Raw genomic sequence first — 23392 nt, 5'->3', positions numbered from 1 at the left:
ATGAAGATGGGAAACCTTCCCTCTCTACCCTATTATGTACTATTATTTTTAAATGATTTGTTTAGAGACCATTTCCCAGGTTATTCATCCCCGTTCCTGTTTTTGACATGCTTTCAGGTGCTCACCCCACAACTTTCTAAGCACTAAAAGCCGTATTTCCCCTTTGGAGCAGGGGATGGAGAGAAGCCTCCCTCCCGCAGCAGCGTTTAGGGCCATCCCCGCCTCTCCCGCTGGGTGAAAAGCAACTTCTGGTTGCAGGAGCGCTTAAACATCCAGGACACTAGGTAAAACCTCATTAAAAACGCAGCCCTGTGGAAAACGCACGGGCTTTAGAGCAGCTTCTACCACTTTAACTATTTGAAGAGACTCCCAAAGAGCTTGGGATAAAAATAGGTGTAGATAAAGAAGGTTTTTTTTTAAAAAAAGGCCGTGCTGCTGCTGTTGGAGCTGGCGGGCTCCCCCCTCGCGCACGGCGCTGTGCCCTGGCTCGCGCCGCGCGGCCCGGTGAGAGTTAACGCGGGCGGCGCCGCGTCTCCATCGGCGCCGGCTCCGCCGCGCTCTATGCCGCGGCGTCCGGCATGCGCTGCCCGCTGCCGGCCCTGCTGGCCCTGCTGTGCCTGGGCGCCGCGGCGGAGGAGGAGGATGCGCCCGCGGCGGAGCCCTGGTGCCCCTACAAGGTGCGCGGCGCGGGGAGCGGGCGCCTGTGCTTCCGCGCGCCGGCGCGCGCCTTCCAGTGCGCGGCGCGGGCCTGCCGCGCGCACCGCTCGCCCGGCGGCGCGCTCGTGGCCAACGTGCTGCGCAACGGCAGCGTCCTGCTGCAGTGGGCGCCGCCGTGGGGCCCCGGCGGCCTGCGCGGCTTCGCGCTCAACTGCTCCTGGGACGGCACCTACACGCGCTTCCCGTGCGAGAGCGTGGAGCTGGGCGCCGCGTGCCGCGACTACCTGCTGCGCGAGGCGCACGGCGGCGTGCGCTACCGCGTCTGCGTGCAGGCGCGCTACGGGGCGCCGCGCGCCGCCACGCCGCCCGCGCCCTGCGTGGAGTTCCGCGTGGAGCCCGCCGCCATGCGGGACATCGTGGTGGCCATGACGGCCGTGGGCGGCTCCATCTGTGTCATGCTCGTCTTCATTTGCCTCCTCGTGGCCTACATCACCGAGAACCTCATGAGCCCGGCCGCCGCCACGCGGCGCGTGTAGGGCCCGGCCGCCGCGGGGGATCTCCGGGGACAGGGGCTCTGTGGGGACAAGGGCTCCATGGGGCAGCGGTGGCCGCCGTCGCCGGCCGTCTCTCCGCTCTACGGGCTAGACCGCTCCTGGCAATATGTCCACCTCGGCCTTCCGCATCTCCTCAGTGTCCGCAGAGGGACTCTCTGGGCTGCGTTGCCCAGGGCGTCGCTTGAGGTTTTGGTTGTCTTGGTTTTGTTTTCTTCCAAACTCCCAGGATTTTCCTTGAATTCAGAGCTCTTCCGGCGTTCCTGCCTGAGCCATGCCTGGCTTCTGGACTCACGGGTGGATTAAAAGTTTTAAAGAAAAGGCCGATATCCACCTGAAGTGTCAGCAACACGTTTGGGTTTGAAAACAAGCTGCAAATCTCACAAGGGCTGCTTTGGGAAGACTCTCCAGAACATGCCTGGTTTTGAAGCCTATTTCAACTTCAGTCTGCTCAGTCTAGACGTGAACTTGAGTGTGTTCCCAAGGCTGGGACGCTGTTTCGCATCTTGGTGAGAGAAACAGCCCTGCGCAACCACAAAACTCGGCACTTGATCCAAAACCCTCCTAAATCCCCCGGCACAGGTGGGTTTTGCATCGCACCGTTGCTGTCCGTAAGTTCAGAGACCTGCTTGATCTCTGAGCCTAATCTTTAATTATAAAATGATAAGTAGTAATGAACACCATCACCCCCCCAAAATATATATTTTTTCTTTTAGGAATGCTTTGTGCAAGCTGCACTAAGGTAGAAACATCTTGCACACAGACTCACTGACGTTGTAGCCTGGTGTTTTGAACACAGGAACACTCATTGAACTGCTCACCCAATACTGTAGTCAAATAAGATTTTAGCCATATTCTAGTATTAATTCTCTTGTGCCTTAGTGATGAGAATTTGTCCCATTTATAATGATATATGTGTTCTTGTAGTCATAGACAACTCTCCTCGGGTGTTTCTGCCTCTGGAACTTGTGTTCTTGTTTTGAAAACAAACTCCGGGTGATGTTACTTGAACTTTCCTATATTCATAAACCAGAGCCAGGTGCCCCCGAGCTGCTGTGTCTGATTTTTCGTTAGTGCTCTTTGTACATAGTTGACTGCTGTAATAGACCATGACATTATATCACGTTAAACACACACAAAGCAGAAGCAGGGGAACAGTAGCTCTTCTGTAGCAGGGTACTGCTGTTAAAATCCTTCAGTTTCACACGTGATTTTTCTGTGTAAATGTTTATCATTGGTGAATGACCAGTGTCATATAGTTTTTCTCTGGTAGTTTGTGGAATATTAGCTTGTTATTGGAGGGAAAATATAGAACATATTTGCAGTCCTTAATAAAATGCAGTATTCGTACTAATCATATGAGCACATCTCTACTGCAGGTGACAACTCTTATTCCTTCTCTGTAGTATGATTTCTATCTCACAGATTTATTTTCCTTGTGATTTCCATAACTTGAGAGTTGTTGAGAAACCGAAGCTCTGTCTTTTATTGGGCAGAAATAGCTGTTTATTGTTCTTGCTCTGTTTTCTTTCTCCTGTGCAGCTGATTTCAAATTGCAAGTGTTCTCTTTTTGTTTACTTACCTGTATACTTGATTTACGTAGCCTGGCAATATTTAGAATTGCAGTTGTGGAATGACGGTGTCATTCACTGACAATGAAGGACAATGACATGGGGTTTTTTTTGTCTCTAAGGAGATGGACTGCTTGAAAAACAACAAAAAAGCAATCATTTGTTAAGAATACAAAGACAAATTGTAGCTAGTGGTTTAATTCTGTGAATTTAAAAACAGTAGATTTGGAGGAAAGCTCTTTTAAAGGTTTCAAGTCAATCTTTGGCCAGTTCTGCTCAGGATAGTGGCACTGATACTGTATAGCTCTGTCAGCCTCTGTCACGAGTGTTACTGTTCTGTTCTTCATTTCACCATGAATTATCAAATGTAAAAAGTAAATGTGTAACTAATGAGCCCTGTAACACTTTGGCATTAACCTGAATCATTTAAATGAATAATAAAAGAAAAAGTCACAAATATTTAAGGGTTCAAGATCTTGTCTGTGTTGCTCACAAAGTAACTGTCGAAAGGCTGGTCGTCGTGATATTGTGTTCCCCAATGTAAACTTATTGCAATATTAATGGGAAAATGAAAATAGAGTTATTCTCCAAACACGTTTTTTCCTACCAGAGGTTGAGATTGATCGTAGTTCTGGTTGGAAGGGACCTCTCCAAGCACGGAGACCATGCAACCTCTCGGGGCCACCTTTTCCATTGCCTGAATGTCATGATACTGTCCATAACCATAGAAAGAGGTTAATTCTAGAGATATCATCTGGAACAGCCTCAAATATCACAACCGAGCAGAGGGGACCGCTGTGCCCAGCACAGAGAGCTCATCTCTATACATCTTCAGAGGGAGAAGGGATTTGCAACACTCACGGTAATCATTTTAGTCATTCAGATATAACAAGCCTGACTTGTAACTTTCTATGAAAACTTGATAAGCCAAAATAGTTAATAATGGTAGCTAAGTGTCTTTTGCCTCTGAATATAATTAATCCCTTTTTGACCTTCCAATGAGCTGCATTTAGCTCTCGGATGTCTTTAACCATTTGAATTACTTCATCTTATGCACAGCCTGAGCTGTAAATTGCCGTAGCGCTGATGCAAATCTGAGAAAACGGAACGCCAGAGTTAATTTACAGCTTGCATATTAACATTTGGAACAAGGCACCTCTGTAGGTATTGGTAGGATGCAGCTATCAGCTGAAACAGCACCTTTTCCATCTGCTGGAGAGTAATCTGTAGTCATGTCACATCTTCATGCATCTGCTTCTGTGGATTGCATTGCAACAGTATGTTGGACAGAGGAGAGACAAACGAGAGCAGGAGATGTAGAACAAGAATGTGAATCCTCCTGGGGAAAATCCTGTAACTCTCTAAATGATTATTTTTATCAGTGTTGTTTTATTTCAATACATTATAGATGGGATGTGGAAAACAATATCTCGTAGCTTCTAATTTGTTTCAAGTGGATTAAATCATAATTGAATACATCTTGGAGTCTAGAAAAGAAAATCAGAATATTCCCTTTTCTGTGTGACATTAAGTAAAACATCCATCAACCTACTGATAACTGGTAATTTAGATTTTTTTTCCTCTATCATGACTACATAAATTTATTTTTTCAGGGAATAATGGGGAGAATTACGTGTACATAGACTTGATATTGATTTGACCCCACAAACTGTTGTGTGAGACTGCGCAGTTAAATAAAGCTTTATCTGGTATTTTCAGCAATTCCCAATAGGAATGTATGTGTAGTCATCAGCTAAGAAATCAGCAGCATGCTGATTTCTAACCCCCAAGAAGCTGAATATTATATGCCTAATGCTTTGGGAAAAAGCAGCAGTAGTGTCTTAGTCAAGTATGGATTCCCCCTATTAGGAGATAAGTACACAGGTGTTAAAAATCCAAAGGCTACACTTTGAGTTTACCTGATCTTGGGTTCTGGTCATTTTCAATACAAATATCAAGCACTCTCCACTTCTGCAGGAATTAAAATAAAGAGTGATATGCTTACTAAGGAGTTTTTTATTATTTTTTTTCTTGCTCTGTGCTGAATGTGAGGAGAATAACTGCTTAAATGTAAGCAGCTCAAGCTCAGCCTGACCCCAGTCTTGAAGCTTCTGGAGGAAATAGTCTGTGCTTCAGGCAAAGATGGTATCTCTCCTAAGTCCCTTAGTATCTCTTCTAAGTCCCTAAGTGCATAAAAGGAAGGTTGCTCGACTTTGTTTGGAGGTGCAAGTGAAAGCTGGAATTTTGCTTCCAAGGAGACCTGGGGTTGTAGTTTTACAAGGCACCAAACTGCTTGCAAGACTGCAGGCTGGTGCTTCATTTCACCAGTCTTCCACAAGAAAGGCTAGGAAGAGCAGGCTGAAAGGAGGAAAAGTCCCAAATCACAGTTCATTTTGTTCCTGGTGAAGGCTCCACATTATAGCAGTGATGCTTGGACAGGTTTTAGCCTAAGCAAATACACGTTTCCTTGCTCATCCATGCAGGCCTCCTGCCATCTTCGCTTGGCTTCTGGCTCATTGAGATGGACCGTTCTTGAGCCTGGAGAAGGCGAACCTTGAACACCATCCCATTCCCCAATTCCAAGGGATTTATGTCCTGGAGAGGGTGAAGTCTGTTCTCCTGAAGGTTGTGATCCTACCTGAGGCGGGAAGCGCTGAGGGGGATGAAGGGTCTTCGTGGGAAGCACGGAGGGGAGGGGAAAGGTTTAGGCGGGAAGTGATGAGGTGATAGAGGGGAAAGAGCGTGGAAAGAATTTGTCGGGAAACAAGCGGGAACGAGAGAAAAAATTTGTGCCAAGTACTGAGGAGTTGTTACCTCAGTGGCCTGATCTTGTCTCTTGCCACCAGTTCCCTGGTCCTGCAAGGCAGAAATGGGCAAGAAAAGGGAGGTTTTGGAGGGTGAAGGGTCTGTGAGCTCATGAGGAGAGCGGAGGCACAAGCAGCAGCACCCAGGAGCCGTCACGAGAGGGCGAGCGCCTCACAGCTTGCTGATAGGCCGGCCCTCCTAATGAGTTAATTACTAAATATATACACAGTCTGCCGCATGGGAGTTTTTGATCAAAAGTTAAATGATTCCGCTTAACAGAGATGGGGGAAATCAACGACTGGCAGGGCTCAAGTGCTGAAGAAGGAGCATTGCCTTGATGTGCTTGTCACATGAAAACATCTTTTTTCCCTCCCTATTTTAGATAGTTTTGAAGCTAAAACTTGGACTGAGATCTTCCATCAAGCTTTGAGCAGCTGGCAGTTAAATCACCCCTATAACATGGGTTCATGGGTGGTTTTCAGTGGCACTAGCTAGCAGAAGGAGTTCTGGACGGCAGCAGCCAGCATGGAGACACCAGCTAGCTGAGCAAAGAGGAGAGCTCAGTTAATTCATAAAATGATTGTTTGCACTGAGAACAGAGCAAATGCGACTTTGGGTGCTGAAACAGTTAAAGTGAGTTTTGTTTTGAAGGGAGAGAGGCCGTTGGGAGGATAAAGCGGCATTTTCTTTGTTAAATAACTGAAAAGATTGTGCCGCACTTTCACATCTCTGAAGAATGCTGGCTCCATCAGAGGTGGATCAAAAGGCCAGAAAAGCCTCACTTTGCCTTTGAGGAGCTCATTGCCAGGCACTTAATCAGGAGAGTCACAGCACAGCAAACAACAGAAGGACACACTTGCTTTCCACCCATAATCAGAGAGAAGGCAACCGTGGAAAGATGGAGAGTGGATTTGGGGAACAAATCCACTGCGACCAGGCAGAGATCTATCCATGCATTTGTGGTGGCCGCTTCGTCAGCTGATATTGGATTTGAACTGGTGACCTGGCTGCTTCTCAACTTGGCTCACTCTCAGCCCCCAGCATTACTTTGTCCCCTTCAAGGTGAAACGTGTGGAAACTATCCCAAAGGACACGGAACCTTGCTAGGCAGACTGGGGTTTGACACTGGTTTGACATCCAGCCCCAGACAGCTTAGAGTTCCCCAGATTTGTGTCTGATGTTTGCTGTTGGCAAAGCAGGACTTTTGAGGGCATTCCCCCTCCTCACTGATAGCACCCTCTCTCGTTACGTATTATGCTGTCAGCCCAGCTCCCATTGCCCCATGCTTAGAAAGGGACTCAAAGGAGATAGAGTTTGGGTCCAAAATGGAAAAAATATTCTGCCTGAAACATGACTTGAAAAAGGGTGACATATTTGAGTTGCTCTCAGCAGTGGGAAGGAGGGAAGAATTGCTTCATGTCCTGCATCCAGAGGACCTCCTTGAACTGCTTCATGTCCTGCAGCCTGAGGACCTCTCTCCAAGTTTCTTCTTGGGTGGACCTGGCGTCTAGGAGGCAGAGATCCTTGGTACTTTCCTTTCCTTGGCCCGTTTTGGGTGCACACCTTGAGGCAGAATGCAGCCTGACCTGTTCGCTGCTTTGCAAAACACTGGTGACCTTCTTATGTAACTGAGGGAACCCTTAGGAAATGGCAGATACTTGAAGCACCGGAGAAGAAAAGGCCGTATTCACATTGGGCAGCTTGTCCTGCCCGTGGACTCATTTCTGAAGTTGCCAAAACTGTATTTTCCCCATGATGTACCTTTAACTGACATGAAACCACTGAAAATTGTGGTTTAACTAATAGTCATACAGCTGAGGTGGCGTGACTATTGTGAGTGGAATGATCCACCTGCATGAGGAAGTCTTTATGGAATCAGCTCGTGTCCCTGTCACCTGCCGTTGTGGCTGGGCACGTCATTGACCACACGCTGATTCTGTCTCACATTTAAGGCTGGGGTTGCTCTTGGAATACGAACACGTGGGCACTGTAACGAGCCACGGAAAAAACATCTGCTCCACAAAGGGATGATGAGGGGAAGCTGTAACGGCCCCTCATTCTGTGGCACATCAGGGATGAGGGACAACCACAGGGACAGATCCGTGCCATCCCTTTATGCGCCATAAGTCAATGCCAACATCATTCTTTGCACAGTGCCGTTTGGAAGGGGCTCCAGCAAGCGGCAAGGCTCTGTTTTCCGTCTTATTTTGTGACCACGTGCATTCCTTTGGGTGGCTGCTCTGGTGTTGAGCAGGAAGGCCAGGGCTTCAGCTTTGGCCCTGAAAACCCCCGAAAACGGAGGGATTCCTGTCGCACATCGCGTCAGGCCTGGAGCAGGGGAAGTAAGAGGCGCTTCAGCCCCACACGGTCTGGTTGTGGCGGCCTTCGCTCTGCCACTGAGCAGAAGGCGGGGGGCAAAGAGGGCCGGGACAGTGGGGATCGGGATTGGGATCGAGATCGGGACCGGGATCGAGATCGGGATCGGGATCGGGATCCGCCGGGATCGGGATCCGCCGCGGGGGCGCTCGCGCGCTCCCCTCTGCCGCTCTTTCCCGCCGGCGCGCTCTCTGTGGCCGCGCGGCTCCGCCCCCTCGGCGCGCTCGCTGATTGGCTGCGGCGCCGCCCCGCCGTGCCACGCCCCGGGGCGCCGCCCGCCCGCCCGCCCGGCGCCATTTTGTGCGAGGCGCAGCCGGGCCGCGCGGCGGCCGCCATGCCGTCGTCGCCGCTGCGCGTGGCCGTCGTGTGCTCCAGCAACCAGAACCGCAGCATGGAGGCGCACAACATCCTCAGGTAACCGGCGCCCGTGCCCAGGCTGCGGGCATCGCCCTCCTGCGCTCTCCGGGGAGCTGTCAGCGCGCTTCGAGGCCTGCGCGGGGCCTGCGCCTCGCCCCGCGCGGCCTTGAGGCGTCGTGTGTGCTCGTGGCCCCGCTCCTGGTGACCCTGCTGCAGGCCTGGGTGGCCGCTGTGGTGAGCTCTGCCCCGTGACCTGGAGATGCAGTGCCGCAAAGCAACAGCGGGAGATTTCCACAGGCCCAGCACTCGCTTGCACCCTGGCAGCTTCAAAATCCGGTTTTAATTGGAGCCCTCTAGGTGGAACGGGAACGTTTTCCTGTTTGAGGGAAAAAAATGGGCAAAATATTGGTTTAAAAACCTTCATTTGGGCAGATTTGGGCCATGAGAGAGACCCGAGGAGACAGAAACACGGCCCCGAGTCTTTCCTGTGCTCATCAGGGCTGCGATAAATATTTCCAACTGAAGCTTTGCCCAACAATACTTACGTAAAACAGAAGATACGTATTACAAGCACAGTATACCAAACACTTAAGTGTAAATGTGTGTTGCATTTAGAAAAAAAGAAAATTAAAGAGCAAATAATAGAAACATCTGGTCTGGCAGCCGTATTACTGTAAGCAGAATGTGCTGCTGTTAAAGCCTGGGAGTATGCATTGTATTTTAGCTTTGTGAGCAGTGTGTTCCTGGTGCTGAAGATCAGGTTTCAGAGTTAACTCCCTAGTCTGTGTAGTGCTGGCCTGGCTCACAAGTTTTATTTACACTTTTTTTTTTTCTTGTAGATATGTCCTCTGAGCAGTTGTGTTTATGCCACTCTTCAATTTATGGGGAAAAACATCTGTCCATAAGGCAACCTTATTTTGCTTATCACACTTTAGGCCTGTGTGATATCTACTAAAGCTTGAACTGAGTCGTGTATTGCTGCTTTTTAAAGTAAAGCGATTCACAGGAATCTGAGTATAATCTTGAGGCATATGTCAAAAATAAAATGTAGTTATTACACTGGAACATCTAGGTGAAATGCTTGACTTACCTGGTAGCTGTTTGTTGGAAGCACCTGCAGTTCCTCCCTTCTTGTGTTTGTGTTTCTTCCTATAGTGTCATCTTAGCTATTTTTTCCTCTTTTTTTACATGTATGAAATTTATGAAGTGCTTTAAACAGGCATTTGAACAGGCTTTGAATTTGTCCTTCATCTTTCCTGTAGTTGTTGGCTCTCTGCTGCCACTTGTGCTCCAGGAAAACACTTGTTTTGAGCGTCATTACTCTGCTGCCTTCTGGTGTTACCTTGGTTCAGCACTAGTTTCTTTTTGCTTTGTAGTAACTTGGTGTATTTTCTTACTAACCATTTTTTAAACACTTTGTTACTCTTACAGTCTTTCAAAAGAAGTCAGATTCGAAGTATTTGGAATTTTTAAAATAGAACAGTTGCTCTCACTATTGCTGCATGTGGTTTAAAATATTGGGAGTTGGGAATGGAAGGAAATAAGCAGGAGTTTGAAGAAATATTTTGGCTGGGGCTGCAGGTCCCAAATAGTTTTAAGTATTTATTGTGCAAGAAAAAATATTTATATGAGGATTGTGTACGTGTGTGCTCCCCTGCCCTGGTCTGTGATTGAAATAATTTGCTGAGGTAAGCTTGTACAGAATGAGGGAAGAAATACAGTTAAAAAGATGATCCTAACATTACCAGATAATATTTGGAAGCCTGTGGTACGTGCATAGATATTTATTAGTATGTGGACTTGATTCTTCAGAGTTTGAAGAGGAGGGTAGAAGGGATACGCACAATTTACACCAGGCCTTGTGGTACAGCAACTTCCACGCTCTACTTTTGTGTATTTATCTGGTAGCATTCTGATGTCCCCTAAAGGAAATGAAGTTCACTATTTTGTGCTGTTACGCTGTGCAATATTTGGTATTTTTGTGGGCCAAGAACTGCTTACATACTGTAGTAAATGTTCATTGTCAAAAAACTGCAGCACATACTTAAGAACAGATATTGCTGACTCACTAAACAGAATTTGTCCAGCTCCTTAACAGAAACGGGCTCTGCAGAATCAGGATTCTGTGCAGACAGCCATTTTTCAGATTAAAAGTATTTCAACACACTTTGTAACAGAGTATTTCATCATAGTATACCAGATTGCATGACTAATGTTAAAGCTATATCCTGGCAACTTTTAATGTCAAAGGATGAAATTCCGTGTAAGATAAACTTTCTGACAATTCAAAGAAAAAAGCTTCAGTGGGTCATATGTAGCAGTGCCACGAATTTTGATGTGAGAAACTACAAATGAAGATTTCTGTAATTGCATGAAATTATGCAAACTTCAAGGGCTGTTTAGGCGATTGAAGGTGGACGTCTCATGTGCAGCATCATTCTGTGAAGAATGTGTAATTATGAAGCCTTATGCAATAAGGACATGCTGAGCATGCTTTCATGGCTGTCACAGTATGCTTTAATTAGAGGCATAGTGATTAAGACAGTCAGGATTCTGTAATTAAGTGTACTTTCCATTATAAAAAGCTAAAAAAGATAGATGTGGAGGGGAAAATTGCAATTTACTACATTACTGCTAGTGTAAAACTGCAAGTATTCCACCTTGGCGTTCTCTCTCACCAAATTCGGTTTTGTATCGAAAAACTCAGAAGATTTTGACAATTAGCAAGAGTGTACAGTTTTTTTTTTTTTTCATTAAAATGTCTTTGTTGCTCAGTCTTACCCACCTGTATATAGTTTCTAAGGTAGTCTTTTTGCAGAGATGATTTACATGTGTGCAGTATGTTTGGTAGTGCTTGCATTCCATTTCGAGCCCATAATATCCGTGTGATATTCCCTGCTAATTTAGACTCTACTTCGCACACAGAGTGTTTTAACTATCTTTCTTGAAGGAAGACGAGGGAAAGGGTGAAGCTTGAATTTTCAGTCATGCTAGTTATGTTCCCAGCCTACCTTGGCTTCTGTGCTAGTGTGTCATGTTTTTCTCTTCTCTCTCTAATCCGTGCTCTTTTGCTGTGTAGTACAAGCACAACGACAGTTTTAGACAGTTTATTAGAAGCTACTAGTTTGATCTACAGTTTTAGGAGTGATGTGGGGGGGAACCATCCACTTGATAGTAGTTACTTTAAATGCTTTTGAAGTATTTAAGCATCTGATGTTAAACTGAATCTTTTTCTTTTGTGTCATGTAGTTATCTGAGTTGAAGAATGTGCTCTGCCTAACTTCAGATTTCTATTTGCAACCCTTCTGTACTGTAGAATACTGTATTTCATGTTTTAACTGTTTAGCTGAAAATTTTGGAAGCAATCACTTGTGATTTAGTCGATTGCTGAGAGGTGTTTGTGTGTTCAGCATATGTTTTTTAGCGCTTCAGTGTTTAAAGTCCATCTGATCAAATTGTTTTCCCCTTCTCCCTTGTCTGTCTTTCAGCAAACGAGGATTCAGTGTCCGATCCTTTGGAACAGGGACTCACGTGAAACTGCCGGGACCAGCACCGGACAAGCCGAATGTTTACGATTTCAAAACAACATATGATCAGATGTACAATGATCTGCTTAGGAAAGACAAAGAACTGTATCCCCATGGCATGCCCTTTTTAAAAAAAAAATCGAATATGGTTCATCTTTGAAAGGTGTAATTCTTTTTTCTTTTTTCCTTTTTTTTTTTTTTGTTTTTTTTTTGTGTTAGGGATATGTAAGTGCTTGACTGACAGTTTCAGTGTTTTAAGGTTATAGGAGTTCATCTACACTATGGACATCTAATGCTTCCCTTGGAAATTGCCACTGAGTTACAGTGCATGTGCTCAAAATGCTCTTTTTATAATATATTAATGTATTAAGCTCTTGGAATGAAAACATATTAATATTACCACATTTTGTCCTTTACCTCCACTGCACCATGGATCATAGTTGACTAGCGTAAAGAGTGCCAAGAGCTGCCACCACAAGATTAAAATTGAATTCAGTTCAGTCGAAGTGCCAGGTAAGGTTTACAGGATCCTTCAGCTGGGAGAGAGGATGTGTTTCAGTAAAGAATCCACTCTTCTTACTGAGGACGTTTTGATACATGATTTGATTTCTGCACCAGAAAAAAAAAACCTTTTAGTATATTTTAGGAAATAGGAATATTTTAAGGACACAGGAAGCCTAATAAAATATATAATCTGAGAGCAGAGGTGATCAAGATTGTGTACTACTTAATTTGACATGAGTAATTACTTCATGTGGTTTTGGAACATACATACTTAAAGCTGAGTTTTTGTATTTGCACAAATTTGGGGGACTAATTTTAGATACTCTTATGGCATCTGTGCTTTTTTGCTTTTAGTGAATGATGCGAAGGGGAAACTTTTAATTTATAGTGAATATGTATGTTATTTGGAATATGCTGAATTTCTATTGAAAAAGATAGTGGTCCCTTTAGAATGAAGTATCCCAGAAAATAGTGCCTCAGCACCCAGCTCAGTTGGGGTAGATTTATTTATTTATTTATCTATTTTCCCTTTTATTTTTTGTGAGCATTACATCAGAGGTGATGACTGTGTAAACAGTGCCTCCTGCAGGGCAGGAGGGCCTGCTCTTCTAAAAGACTTTGGGTTCTATGGTAACGTTCAAGCAAGAAAAGATTTGCTGCTTCCTCTGGTTAAGTTTGTTCTTCTGTTCCCTAGCCTTGCTTTCTTCAGCTCTAGCCCTTCCACGTGGTCAGATATAGTGTATCCTGGTGATCACTGTCAGCTTGTTCCATGCTGCAGTGGTGGGACACGAGCATTTTGGTGCTCAACATCCAGCTGACTCCTTTAGGAGTGATTTTTCTTCTTCCAGTCCTGTAGTCCGGCAGGTTTTGAAGCATTATGACCCATAGGTGCTTGGTGATGCTCCTGGCTGGAAGGGGTTTGGCACGTTCTGTGTTGACCAGTCAAGGGAATGACACGTGCTTTGGAAAGCAACAGTCCAGAACCCAGCTAGGAGATTCTGCAGTGCTGGACACTAGTCAGAGGGATATTAAAAAAATGCATTTTAGGCAAGAACCAGAACTGCATTTAGGATGCCAATTCAAACCATCCTGCGGGTTGAAAAACAGTCAGTCTGTATTCACTCTGAAGGGGTCCTGGGTTAAGTCAGAAAAAAAAAAGTTGTGAAATAAAATTGAAAGAGAACTGCCATAAGACACCTGTTAATAAAGCAAAGTTTTGTAAGTGTGCAAAATGTGCAGCTGGTCCAGATTTATAGCTGCTGCATTTTTTTTTCCACTTAGGTGTAGCATGTATTAGCTTTGCATCAGTAATAGAGTTGATTTGTTACAGCCTTGATATTAGTTCTGTAGAATTCCTGGATATATGTAATCAAGTTCTGGGGATGCCTCACTCTCCCATGATCAGTTTAGTCTTCCTAGTTACTCTTATTTTTTAACACTGCAGTAAACTGATGCAAAAAAGGCAGTTTATAGGTAGTAGATTAATTACTTTTTTGTAAACCTGGTATGTAGGGGACCATGTGTAAGCTGTTTTGTGTGTTTTTCATGCAAGATGATTTTCTGATATAGTTCATCTAAAGTACAAATCAGAGTCCATTTTTCAGCACTCTGTCTCTTAAATAATTTGATTATGGTTGTGTTGTCCCGCTTTACAAACTCTTCAGTTGGGCTTAGACTTCCATTTACTGGAGGATTTGGTGTCAAATAATATCTGGGGTCTTGTTTCTCAGCCATGTTTTCCCGCTTCTCCTTTCTTTGCCTTTTTTAGGGTACATAGATATATGTGTGTGTGTATATATTTATGTGACTTTGATTTCAGGTTCAAGTACTTCAAGTTCAAACACACACTTCTGTCCGAAATAATTTAGGTACGTTTTTTTTGGCATGAAGTATTAAGATGCTGGTTATTCCGCTCTTCCTTGAAGGACTTCTGAGAGATTACTGTGTTACAGCTAACGTGTTACATTTTGCAGTTCTTCTGTATTACTCTTTCTATGTTTAGGTCCTGCCTCAGCAACTTAATTTCTGTCAGACAGTAAAGTTTTGTAACAAGGTGTTTTTGGAGGGCATCGTGTCTGTGCTCTGCTCTAGTTCAGACTGCCCTTGCTTACCCCACAGTGGTTTTGTTTCCCACTTGCAACCTGGAAAGCAAAAACACCGTTTGATTTTTAACCATGTAAATAGTTTTGCAATTAAAATAACATGGCTATTAAATAGATGGTGTCTCTGGAGCTCTGAATTTATTCATGGCTTCAGTCCTTTCGCTTTAGAGCTCAAATTAATGTCAGCTTTTTCAGGGAAAAAATGCAAGCTGGGAATGGGTAATTATAGTAGAAGTACTGCGGATAAAATCTTTTTCTATGAAATGAGGTCATACCACTTCATTTGTCAGTTTTCTCATTAACCAAGCAAGAACCACCAGGTTATAGTTGCCATAGAAGATTCCCAAGGAAAAGAAAAGATGCTGCACAAAACAGCATAGTAAGCAGTAATTTTCCTTTTTGAAACATTTAATTGAAATCAATTTTGAATCTTATTGCATGAGTTGTCACATGCAAAAAGGAATTGGGACTATTACTGTGTAAATACTGTTCTGTTTTCTTCCCTCTTCATTTCTGATTTGCTTTTTTCTTGTGTTTTTTAGCTCAGTTATGTTCATCAGCCCTGTTGTCAGGGCTGAGGTGTTGTGTAGTGAAGTAAGTGATGCCAGGAATCCAGTGGGCAGTGATAGGATTTTTCTTTATTGTTTTTTTTTTAGCAATATTAATTTCTTCAACTAGTATTGGTTGCAAGATATTAAAATCTTTGTGCCTGATTTCTGAAATACTTACATCATTTCTCTTGGGTCTAAAGAAAGATGCATATTCAGCACATCTTTAACCACTTCCATTTTTCTGTGCCCTTACTTCAATATATTTTTTAAATAATAAATAAAAGGAAGAGGGGTCTGTGATAGAAGATGGTTGGGCAGGTGTTCCCAGTCCCCCCCACACACACACGGAAATTTCTAATTTTAATTTTTGTCCAGCAGGCTGTGGTACAACATACATAGTTTCTGCTTCTAGTACACATGTTGTTAACTAATTAAATGCTATGGGAAGAAGAGAGGATATGCAAATGCAATTCAGACAGGTGTGTTTGAGTGTTCTGCTCTGCTGCTATTTTTCACAAGGAAGAATTGCAGTATTCATGTGAGTATGAAGACAGTTGCACCTCATGAATTGCTTGCATGTCAGAATTTTCTCTGGAAGATGTAAAAGCGTTAAGGGATCAACCATTGCTTTAAAAAATTATTTCCTAAAAAAAATTCATTTTAGTAAATGTAACTTACCAAATTATATTTAATAAATTGCTCTCCATTATATTTTAGAAGACTATGTAATTAAATACACCTAAGAACTTTCAACTCAGCTCAATTCTGGGTTTTGTTTTCAATTCCATCTTCTGGGCATTAGATAGAACAGGTCAAATCCTTGAGCCAGTTACGAGACCATTTTTTAAATCTGTACAAAATCTTAACTAAAATCGGTCAGTATTTGGGTACGTAAATTGTATAGAATAGCATCTCATCTAACTAGTCACCTCCAAACCAGGTACCTTGATGTGACCTAATCAGATGTCTGGAGGAGAGAAAAGAATATTTAGAGGTTGTTTTTTTTACTTGCGGGGGTGGATGGGTAGAAGGTAGGACAGTGAAAACAGCAGCCAAGCTACAGATGTGCCAGCTTGTTTGCATTGACTAAGAGAAGTTTTTCTTCTACTTGGATGACCTTAGCTGTAGGTGTTTACTTAGTCTGCTAAACCTGCATGATTGAATTCCGTCCAACTTTCCTCTTAAGGAAAGTACTTCTGAAAATAAATTGTCTGCATGCAGTGATTGTCACCATGATAAATGCAGCTCTCTGGACCATAGCAGTAAGGAATGAAAACAAAAACTGTTTTGCAGATTTCTGAAATACAAATTCCTCAAAATATGCGATTTAAGTGGCTAACGATGATGATCATTCCTGTCTGTCGTCTCTGAACAGTAAGCTCTAAGGCTGAACTGCTGTTGAAACCCTCCTGCTGGATTAATAGATCATTCTGATTGCAGTTGGACAGCGAGCTCTCCAAAACAGTAATTCAGTGGGAAACAACCTGTTTGGTGAGGTAGTAATTTCTTCTCCTTTTTCTTATGTTCCGCTCTGACCGAGTCCGTTTTATTGTCTTCTCCTCAGCCCCTTGCTCAGAGGATTTGCAGTCTTGGCATTGTATCTCAGAAGGGGGGTGTTAGGGCCCCATCATCCTAGGCACTAGGAAAAAGAAGCATCTGGATTTACTTCTGGGGAAGTTGTGGTGTTTGGGTCCTGCTCTGAGGAAAGCAGCAGTGATGCTGTCCTCGGGCACATAGCGAGTGTGTCTGCTCTTGCACAGCGTGCCTCTTCCACCATTTAACTCTGATCCCTGGGTTTATCAATTTCTGGTGCCTTTTTCTGTTAATCTTCTCTTCCCCCTTATTTTTTTTATTTATTTTTTTTAGTCAGCCCTAGATACAGGCTCTCTAAACAGAACCCATACTTTCTGTGCAGTCTAGTTGCTTTCTGTACTTTGTATCTTGCTATATGCTTTGTGCCCTAACCAGAATATCTGTTACTTAATGCGAATAAAACTCTTTTTTACATAACTTCATATATGTTTATTTCGTGACAAAAATGCTTTAAGATGCAGCCAGTTCTTTTCCTGTCTTTTCTCTCATTCCCAGGCTTTCTTTCCTCTTGCTGTCCCCTTGTGGCTCTTTCTGGGCGGAGTATTTCATGTGAAACGCAGACCTTCTAGCACTTCCAGATATTTATGTTACAAGGTTGGGTTAGGTGTGATGCATAGATAGAGATTTGTTTAATGGGGCCTGGGGCAGAGGGAGGAGCTTCATCTTCGTAGTGAAATCGGATGCATTTTTGTATTTTAATGCAAAGGCTTTTGTACTTTCAGGTGCTAGGAGTCCACTTCAATGTTGGCCTGTGGTGGGAGTTAATCTCAGTTTGTAGCTGTATCTTACCAGGATGCACACAAGGGTACTGGCTATCCCTGCAAAGAAACTTGTTTTCCTAACCAGATCTGCCTTTTAGTTTAAAGTGCAGAATGTCTAGACTCTCTTAAGGTCTTCATAGACAGAAATTCCAGGTTATTCTAGAGATCTTTTTTCGTCAATTATGATGAAAAGGAGTATGCAGGAAGATGTTCCTAAGGCTTTTTGTCATTGCTGTGCCTTGCTGTGATTTTTTTTTTTATAATATTACCTGTTATAACACCAATCATTCGAACATTGGTAGTTTTTTGTTTGTTTTTTTGTTCTTACTCTGTCCTTGACTTCTTTTTAATTCCTGTTCACTCAGCTCACCTCAGACAGAGGTGATCACAATATGAAGTTATGTGGATAACTGCTGCTGAAAAAGGTACATACAATTTGGGGGGATTTTTTTAAAATGGATTTCTACCAGAAGCTCTCAGGAAATTATATCCAGAAATATTTGTTTCAAGCCTGTAAGGATCCAATCTGAGGAATAACAGCAGAGGGAATTGTATTAAATTTTGCATTTAAGGTACCGGCCAGCAACTTTGCTGCCCTATTCAACTGCAGAAGAAAACTGTCAGCAAAACATGAAGTTGAACGTTTTGGAATGCACATTTTTGAAGGCATCTTTAATGTGGGGGTGATGTATACGAAGTTGAAGAGTAGTATTCTGGGATAGGAAAACTTAACGAAATTCCATGTGAAGAGTGCAGGTTTGGGGAAGTGAGAGCAAAGGAATTGCTCTAGTAACAAGCTGTATATGAAGGCTAATATTAAAAGCAAAGAAGAAAACCCCACTCCAGGGTCCTCTCCACATTGTTTTATGGATGTTTTCCCATGTGCTAGTTTCACCTTAGCTGAATCTCCCATTCACAGTTACTAGCAAGACCTATCCATATATATGAGAACAGTACCTATGCACTGACAATCTGTCTGCTGTTTTTCCCAATGTCCAAAACCACGTTGCTTGCAGAGGGTTAGGGAGAAGCTCAGCCAGAAGGGGTTCAGCTGCAAACTCTGGGCAAGGGAAAACACTGAGGCCTTGAGAAGCAGCTTGAAAATGACTGAGCCCTGGTGTCTGCTTCAACCCAGCCAGGGGCTGGAGTGGTTGTGTTGAGGCCTGAGAAACCCAGGGAAGGTTTTTGGGGCACTTATGAGGTAAAATTGCCTTTACAGTGCAGCGTTGTAATTGTATAGGGGGAAGGTTTTTTGAGAAAGGTGGGTGGCAAAATGGGAGCAACCTGAAGAAAAGAATAAGAGTAAGAATCAACTGGTAGAGGGTTAATGGTGTGTATTTATGATAACAAAAATAATTCCAAATAGAAACTTGTTCTAGCTGAAGCAGAATACTGCAGATATAATGACCCAAACATTTTCCCTGTAAAAAGTATGTATATATATGTGTGTGTGTGTGTATATATATGTATATATATATATATACACACATATAGGTAGAAAGATGATGTAATTTTTAATGTACTTTTTTTTTTTTTAAAAAAAAAGGGAGGTTGTGCTTAAGTTGAGGCTGATTTAAAATGTTTAAGAGCACCCTGGAACATATAGACTGCAGTTTTTACAGTTTTTAAGCAAAGAAGAGAAATTTTTGAGCTTTCTTTGATTCAGACCTTTTTTGTGTTCTTAATCTACCCCTAAAACTTTGCCTTTAGAGGGGGCTTGGCTTCAGCTGAAACAGCTCGTGAAAGATCAGGTTGACAGTCACTTAAAGCTGTTCTTAAGCTTGTATTGATGACTGACAGCTCTGTGAATCCCAGAAACTGCATGGATTGTCCTGATTTGGGTTATGCTGCTGCCTTAGGAACTTGTGTATTTGTCATTAATCTTTGTATTTGCAAAGGAAAAAAAAATTAAATTAGCTTTTTGTCCTAATAAATTTTCAAGTTAAAGATGCAATTTATGCTGACTATTTGCTCAAAAAAAAGACTTTTTTAAAGTAAAAATACTTAACTCAAGCAACTTCAGATACACACAGAATGGGATTTTACACATGTTGGACAGAAATAAGAGAATCAAGCCACGACCAGAAAGATTCCAGAACTGCAAAGATATTTTTGACTTGATCCTAACATGTGAAGAAAGAGTCTATGATCAAGTAGTAGAAGGTAAGGACCTTGAATTGATTAAATCAAGTTAACTCGCAAGTGCTTTTCTCTTCCTTCCCAAATCCTTCACAAATCTGGAGAGATCTAGATTTGCTTTGACTGGTGAAAGAAGTCGCAGTCCACTGACCTGGACTTTACATATCAAAATGGTGCTTGAATACTTATTTACAAGGTGCTAGGGTTGGCAGTTACCCCAAACACATGGGTTCAGCAATTTCAAGGGCTGAGAAATATGTTTTGCTTGAAAATTTTTAATGGATCTGGAGAACTAGCAAGCTGTGTGTATGGGGTTGAGCAACTACTCGGCTGGTTGTTGCAATTTATGCTCTGGATCAGATCTCAGGAAGAGTCAATGGGACCTACCATGCACTTTATTCCTGTACTGGTGAAGAAGCTGTTCCTGAGGTTGGTTAAGTCTGCATATGTGCTAGGATTTTGGCTTTAACTGAGTCGAAGTGCGAAGAGTTCCAAGTTGTATATTGGGTGAATGCAAATAGTGCTTCAGGCCTCTGTGAACTCACCAAAAGTCATGGGGTTTGAGCAATGACTCCATCAGCTCCTGGGCTAGGATCCAGCCTGCTCCTAGAAATGCTGGATTTGGGCTCCCATGAGCTTTAGGGTGGTTTTTTCCTTTATATTCAAAGAGCAGCCAAATGGATCAGTATCTCATAGGTAATACAAAGTGTTTTCTGCCTGTCCAGTGCTCTCTGGTCGTATCTCAAGCAATATAGACACTGCCCATCTGGGTTTTGGAAAGCTGAGCACTTAGTGTTCTGAATGTTTAAGGGAGCCGGTGGAAGTGTATTGAGGAATTCTGACAATAACTGCCCTGAGCAATGCATAAACCCTGAATAAATTGAGCTGAGAAAGCAGCTTCCACCCTTGTAATTCCAGACACTTCCATGTTACGAGGATGGCAGGTGAAGAGCAGCCACTTGCTGATTGCTCGGTTTGGCGTCTCACTTTGTGGTAATGCTCTTCATAAATGACCAATGCCAGGAAGAAAGTTTAAATGCTGCCAAATGGTACTTGATGTGAAAGATGAGATTTTAAAATGGGGTCTTTAACTGGCTTTGCCCAGTTGCAAAATGGGAGTAGAAAAAAAGCAATGTATGTCTTAAAATTGTAATAGGTTATATTGCAGAGAGGCACAACAGTAGTGCATAGGTGGTTTAGTGGAAAAGGATGTTTTGGGTTTTTTCTCCCCTGTCATTAATAAGTGAAACATATTAAAACTGGTTCTGGATACACAGTGCTTTTTAAAAAACACATGCCAAAAGCTCTTCATGTGGAGGCCCAAAATCATTCCTTCCTTCACCCCACCAAAAAAAAAAAATAAAAACCCTACAGGGACATATTTTTAGGGAAGGAAAAACAAAGCAAAAAAGACTTCTGAAAACAAGTTTGAAGAGGGCCAAGGTGGATGATTTCTTTGACTGCTGTGCTAAACCTGATACCATTCCACACAAAGTGTTGCTGTTCTGTGTGTTTTGTTTCCAACTAGATTTAAATTCCAGAGAGCAGGAGACATGTCAGCCAGTGCATGTGATCAATGTGGACATTCAGGATAATCATGAGGAGGCCACCCTGGGTGCTTTCCTTATCTGTGAGCTCTGCCAGTGTGTAAGTAGAGAGGTTTTGCTGCCTCCGGACCCTGAGCTGAGTGCAGGGGCTTTGGGATCTATATGGTAGCCCATGAATATGTCGCATAGAGCAAAGCTGTTCAACCCGGTGAAGCTGCCCCCGAGTAAAATCCACGTCGAGAGACTGGTTTCAAAATTGTCTCCTAGTGGTTGTTTTGGGTGGTTGTGCCTGAAGAGATGCATCACATGAGGGTTCCTGGTCTTGGGAAGCATCCCGTGTAGGTGTACACAGCCGTAGTGTAGGTACCATAATACCACCCTGCTGTGTGTGTAGTACAGGGGGATAAGGTACCTGCTGTGCTCGACCATCGGTGCTCTGAGCCCTAGAGCCTGCAAGGGGGTCTAAAGGCAGCTGGGCTTGAAACACTGGGTGGTAACTCACCCTTCCCAGTGTGACAGGGTCCCCTGGCCCCTCGGGCTGTTTGCTCTGGTTTCACACACACACACGCACACACACACACACACACACACACACACGCACACCCCTTCCACACCCGCACATCGTAGAGGGCTCGGGGGACGTCGCGTTTTAGCCGCTCCGGTCGGGATGGATGTTCCTGCTCAGCCAAAGCCTCCGTGTGGTTCAGCGCCAGTGCAGGGGCTTGAAGGAGGAGGAATCCGCGAGTGAACACGGTGCAGAACAGCCGTAGCTGGGGGAGCACCAGGAAACTGTCCCCGAGCCCCTGGGGCTGCGTAACCCGGCACAGGCGGCCGGGATCTCACGGGAAGCCCCACACAGGGAATCGTTACCGCGCTGCGAAGCTGCTCCGCGTCCTCGGAGCCCAGGCACTTAAGTGTTTTTCTCTTCCAGATACAGCACACAGAAGACATGGAAAATGAAATAGACGAGCTGTTACAGGAATTTGAAGAGAAAAGTGGAAGGACTTTTCTTCATACTGTCTGCTTTTATTAAAGCACATCTGTCTCTTAGGCCTTAATACAGATGAAAGAAGCATGTGTTGAAAGTTCTGATTATACTGTATTTTCCTGGAAAGTGAATGCTGTTCTGTTTTTATTTTTCTTTGTGTTTTTTTTTTGTTAATGATTTTCTTTATTTGTTTTGTTTTGTTTCAGGTATTCTGCCGCAGGCAGAAATACTGCTTAAATTGTACATATTAAATGATTAAAGGTATACAGAAAGGCCATCTATTTAAAAAAAAATCAAGATTTTCTTTAAATCCTACTTTAATTATTATAAGTAGGTTTTTTAATTATAAAGAGAATGTTTCTTGAATATGTTTATAATGTATTTTTCCAGCTTACAAGTTTATTTCCTTTTTTTTTTTTTTTTTTAAATGTAATGGATGGAATGGCTGGGCTATGTGAAGATATGAGTGGAACAATGAAAATGAGTATCTGTATATTATTAGATTTAAAATTTGAAGCATCCAATAAAAGACAAAAATGTGTAGTTTTGTCTCCTGTTTTCAGACTAGAAGGTAAGTAGTGGTGCTTGTGCTCTGCAAGGCACAACACGGGCTGCCTGGGTGCCTGCTCCTCCGCACTCTCTGGAGAGGATGGATGCCCAGGATGGCGATGGGATCCGCAGGACCCGGCCTCTGGAACCTCTTGGAAAAGCTGCCTATTTGGGGGACTTGACGTTTTTGATCCTGCGTTGAGCTGAAGTGATTTGCTTTCTCCATGTGAGTTAGGGCTTTCTCATTCTTAATTCCCTTTGTATTGCCTTTTATGTGACATTTAAAACAATTTATCTTAAATTCTCTTAATACTAACTTCTAGCACATCCTAAATCAGTATTTTTTTTTCTCTGAGTTTAGTTAGCCAGCTATGCAGACGCCTTTGAGTGCATGTATCTTGTCCTATGGCAGTGCTACTGAACCTTTCTCTATGAGCACACATTCCAGGAGATTCTGTTCCATGCCTGAATACTCCAAGCCCGTGTCTGTAAGTATTTCTGGGCAGTTACGATGCAAATCTTGGTTGAAACGGGTCAGGAAGGAAATTCTGTGCCTGCCTCTGGAAGCTGGGTCCGGCTGCGCCTTGAAGAAAACCTCAACTTCTGCTGGCTTGGCCTGTGTCCTGGCCAGGGTCCAAATGGGTCATTGCATCGTGTTCAGAGCTGGGGAACATTCAATGTCCCTGAAATACCCACACCCCTGTCCTTGTCTGCGAAATAGGGTAGGAGAAACTTCTGGGGAGAGTAAATGCATGAGAACAGCTGGAGGATGGAGCGTCGACGGGCTCCGTCCGGGTGGATTTCCTGGTTCACC

At 43.6% G+C, this 23392-nt stretch overlaps 2 protein-coding genes and 1 long non-coding RNA gene across 3 annotated transcripts; all 3 read left to right on the top strand.

Moving 5' to 3' along the window:
* Window positions 1–578: 578 nt before the first annotated feature.
* On the top strand, window positions 579–1193 carry FNDC10 (fibronectin type III domain containing 10). Its single transcript, XM_088536103.1, has one exon. The coding sequence runs from the start codon at window positions 579–581 to the stop codon at window positions 1191–1193; it is 615 nt and encodes a 204-aa protein (XP_088392229.1).
* Window positions 1194–8241: 7048 nt separating this feature from the next.
* SSU72 (SSU72 homolog, RNA polymerase II CTD phosphatase) lies at window positions 8242–22572 on the top strand. The gene is made up of 5 exons (XM_010221523.2): window positions 8242–8374; window positions 11806–11949; window positions 19379–19518; window positions 21023–21141; window positions 21973–22572. Exons 1-5 carry the CDS (start codon window positions 8295–8297, stop codon window positions 22072–22074), a joined length of 585 nt encoding a protein of 194 aa, XP_010219825.1. The 5' UTR covers window positions 8242–8294; the 3' UTR covers window positions 22075–22572.
* LOC148592024 (uncharacterized) lies at window positions 11956–16470 on the top strand. The gene is made up of 2 exons (XR_015913971.1): window positions 11956–12007; window positions 16377–16470. It is a non-coding gene; the product is annotated as an uncharacterized LOC148592024 (long non-coding RNA).
* Window positions 22573–23392: the final 820 nt, after the last annotated feature.

The sequence above is a fragment of the Tinamus guttatus genome, unplaced genomic scaffold (genome assembly GCF_059628265.1).
Source record: "Tinamus guttatus ecotype Peru unplaced genomic scaffold, ASM5962826v1 Tinamus_guttatus_pri_ptg000652l, whole genome shotgun sequence".
NCBI lineage: Eukaryota > Metazoa > Chordata > Aves > Tinamiformes > Tinamidae > Tinamus > Tinamus guttatus.
Note: the sequence above shows the minus strand (reverse complement) of the source record. Positions and strands in the feature narration are given on the sequence as shown.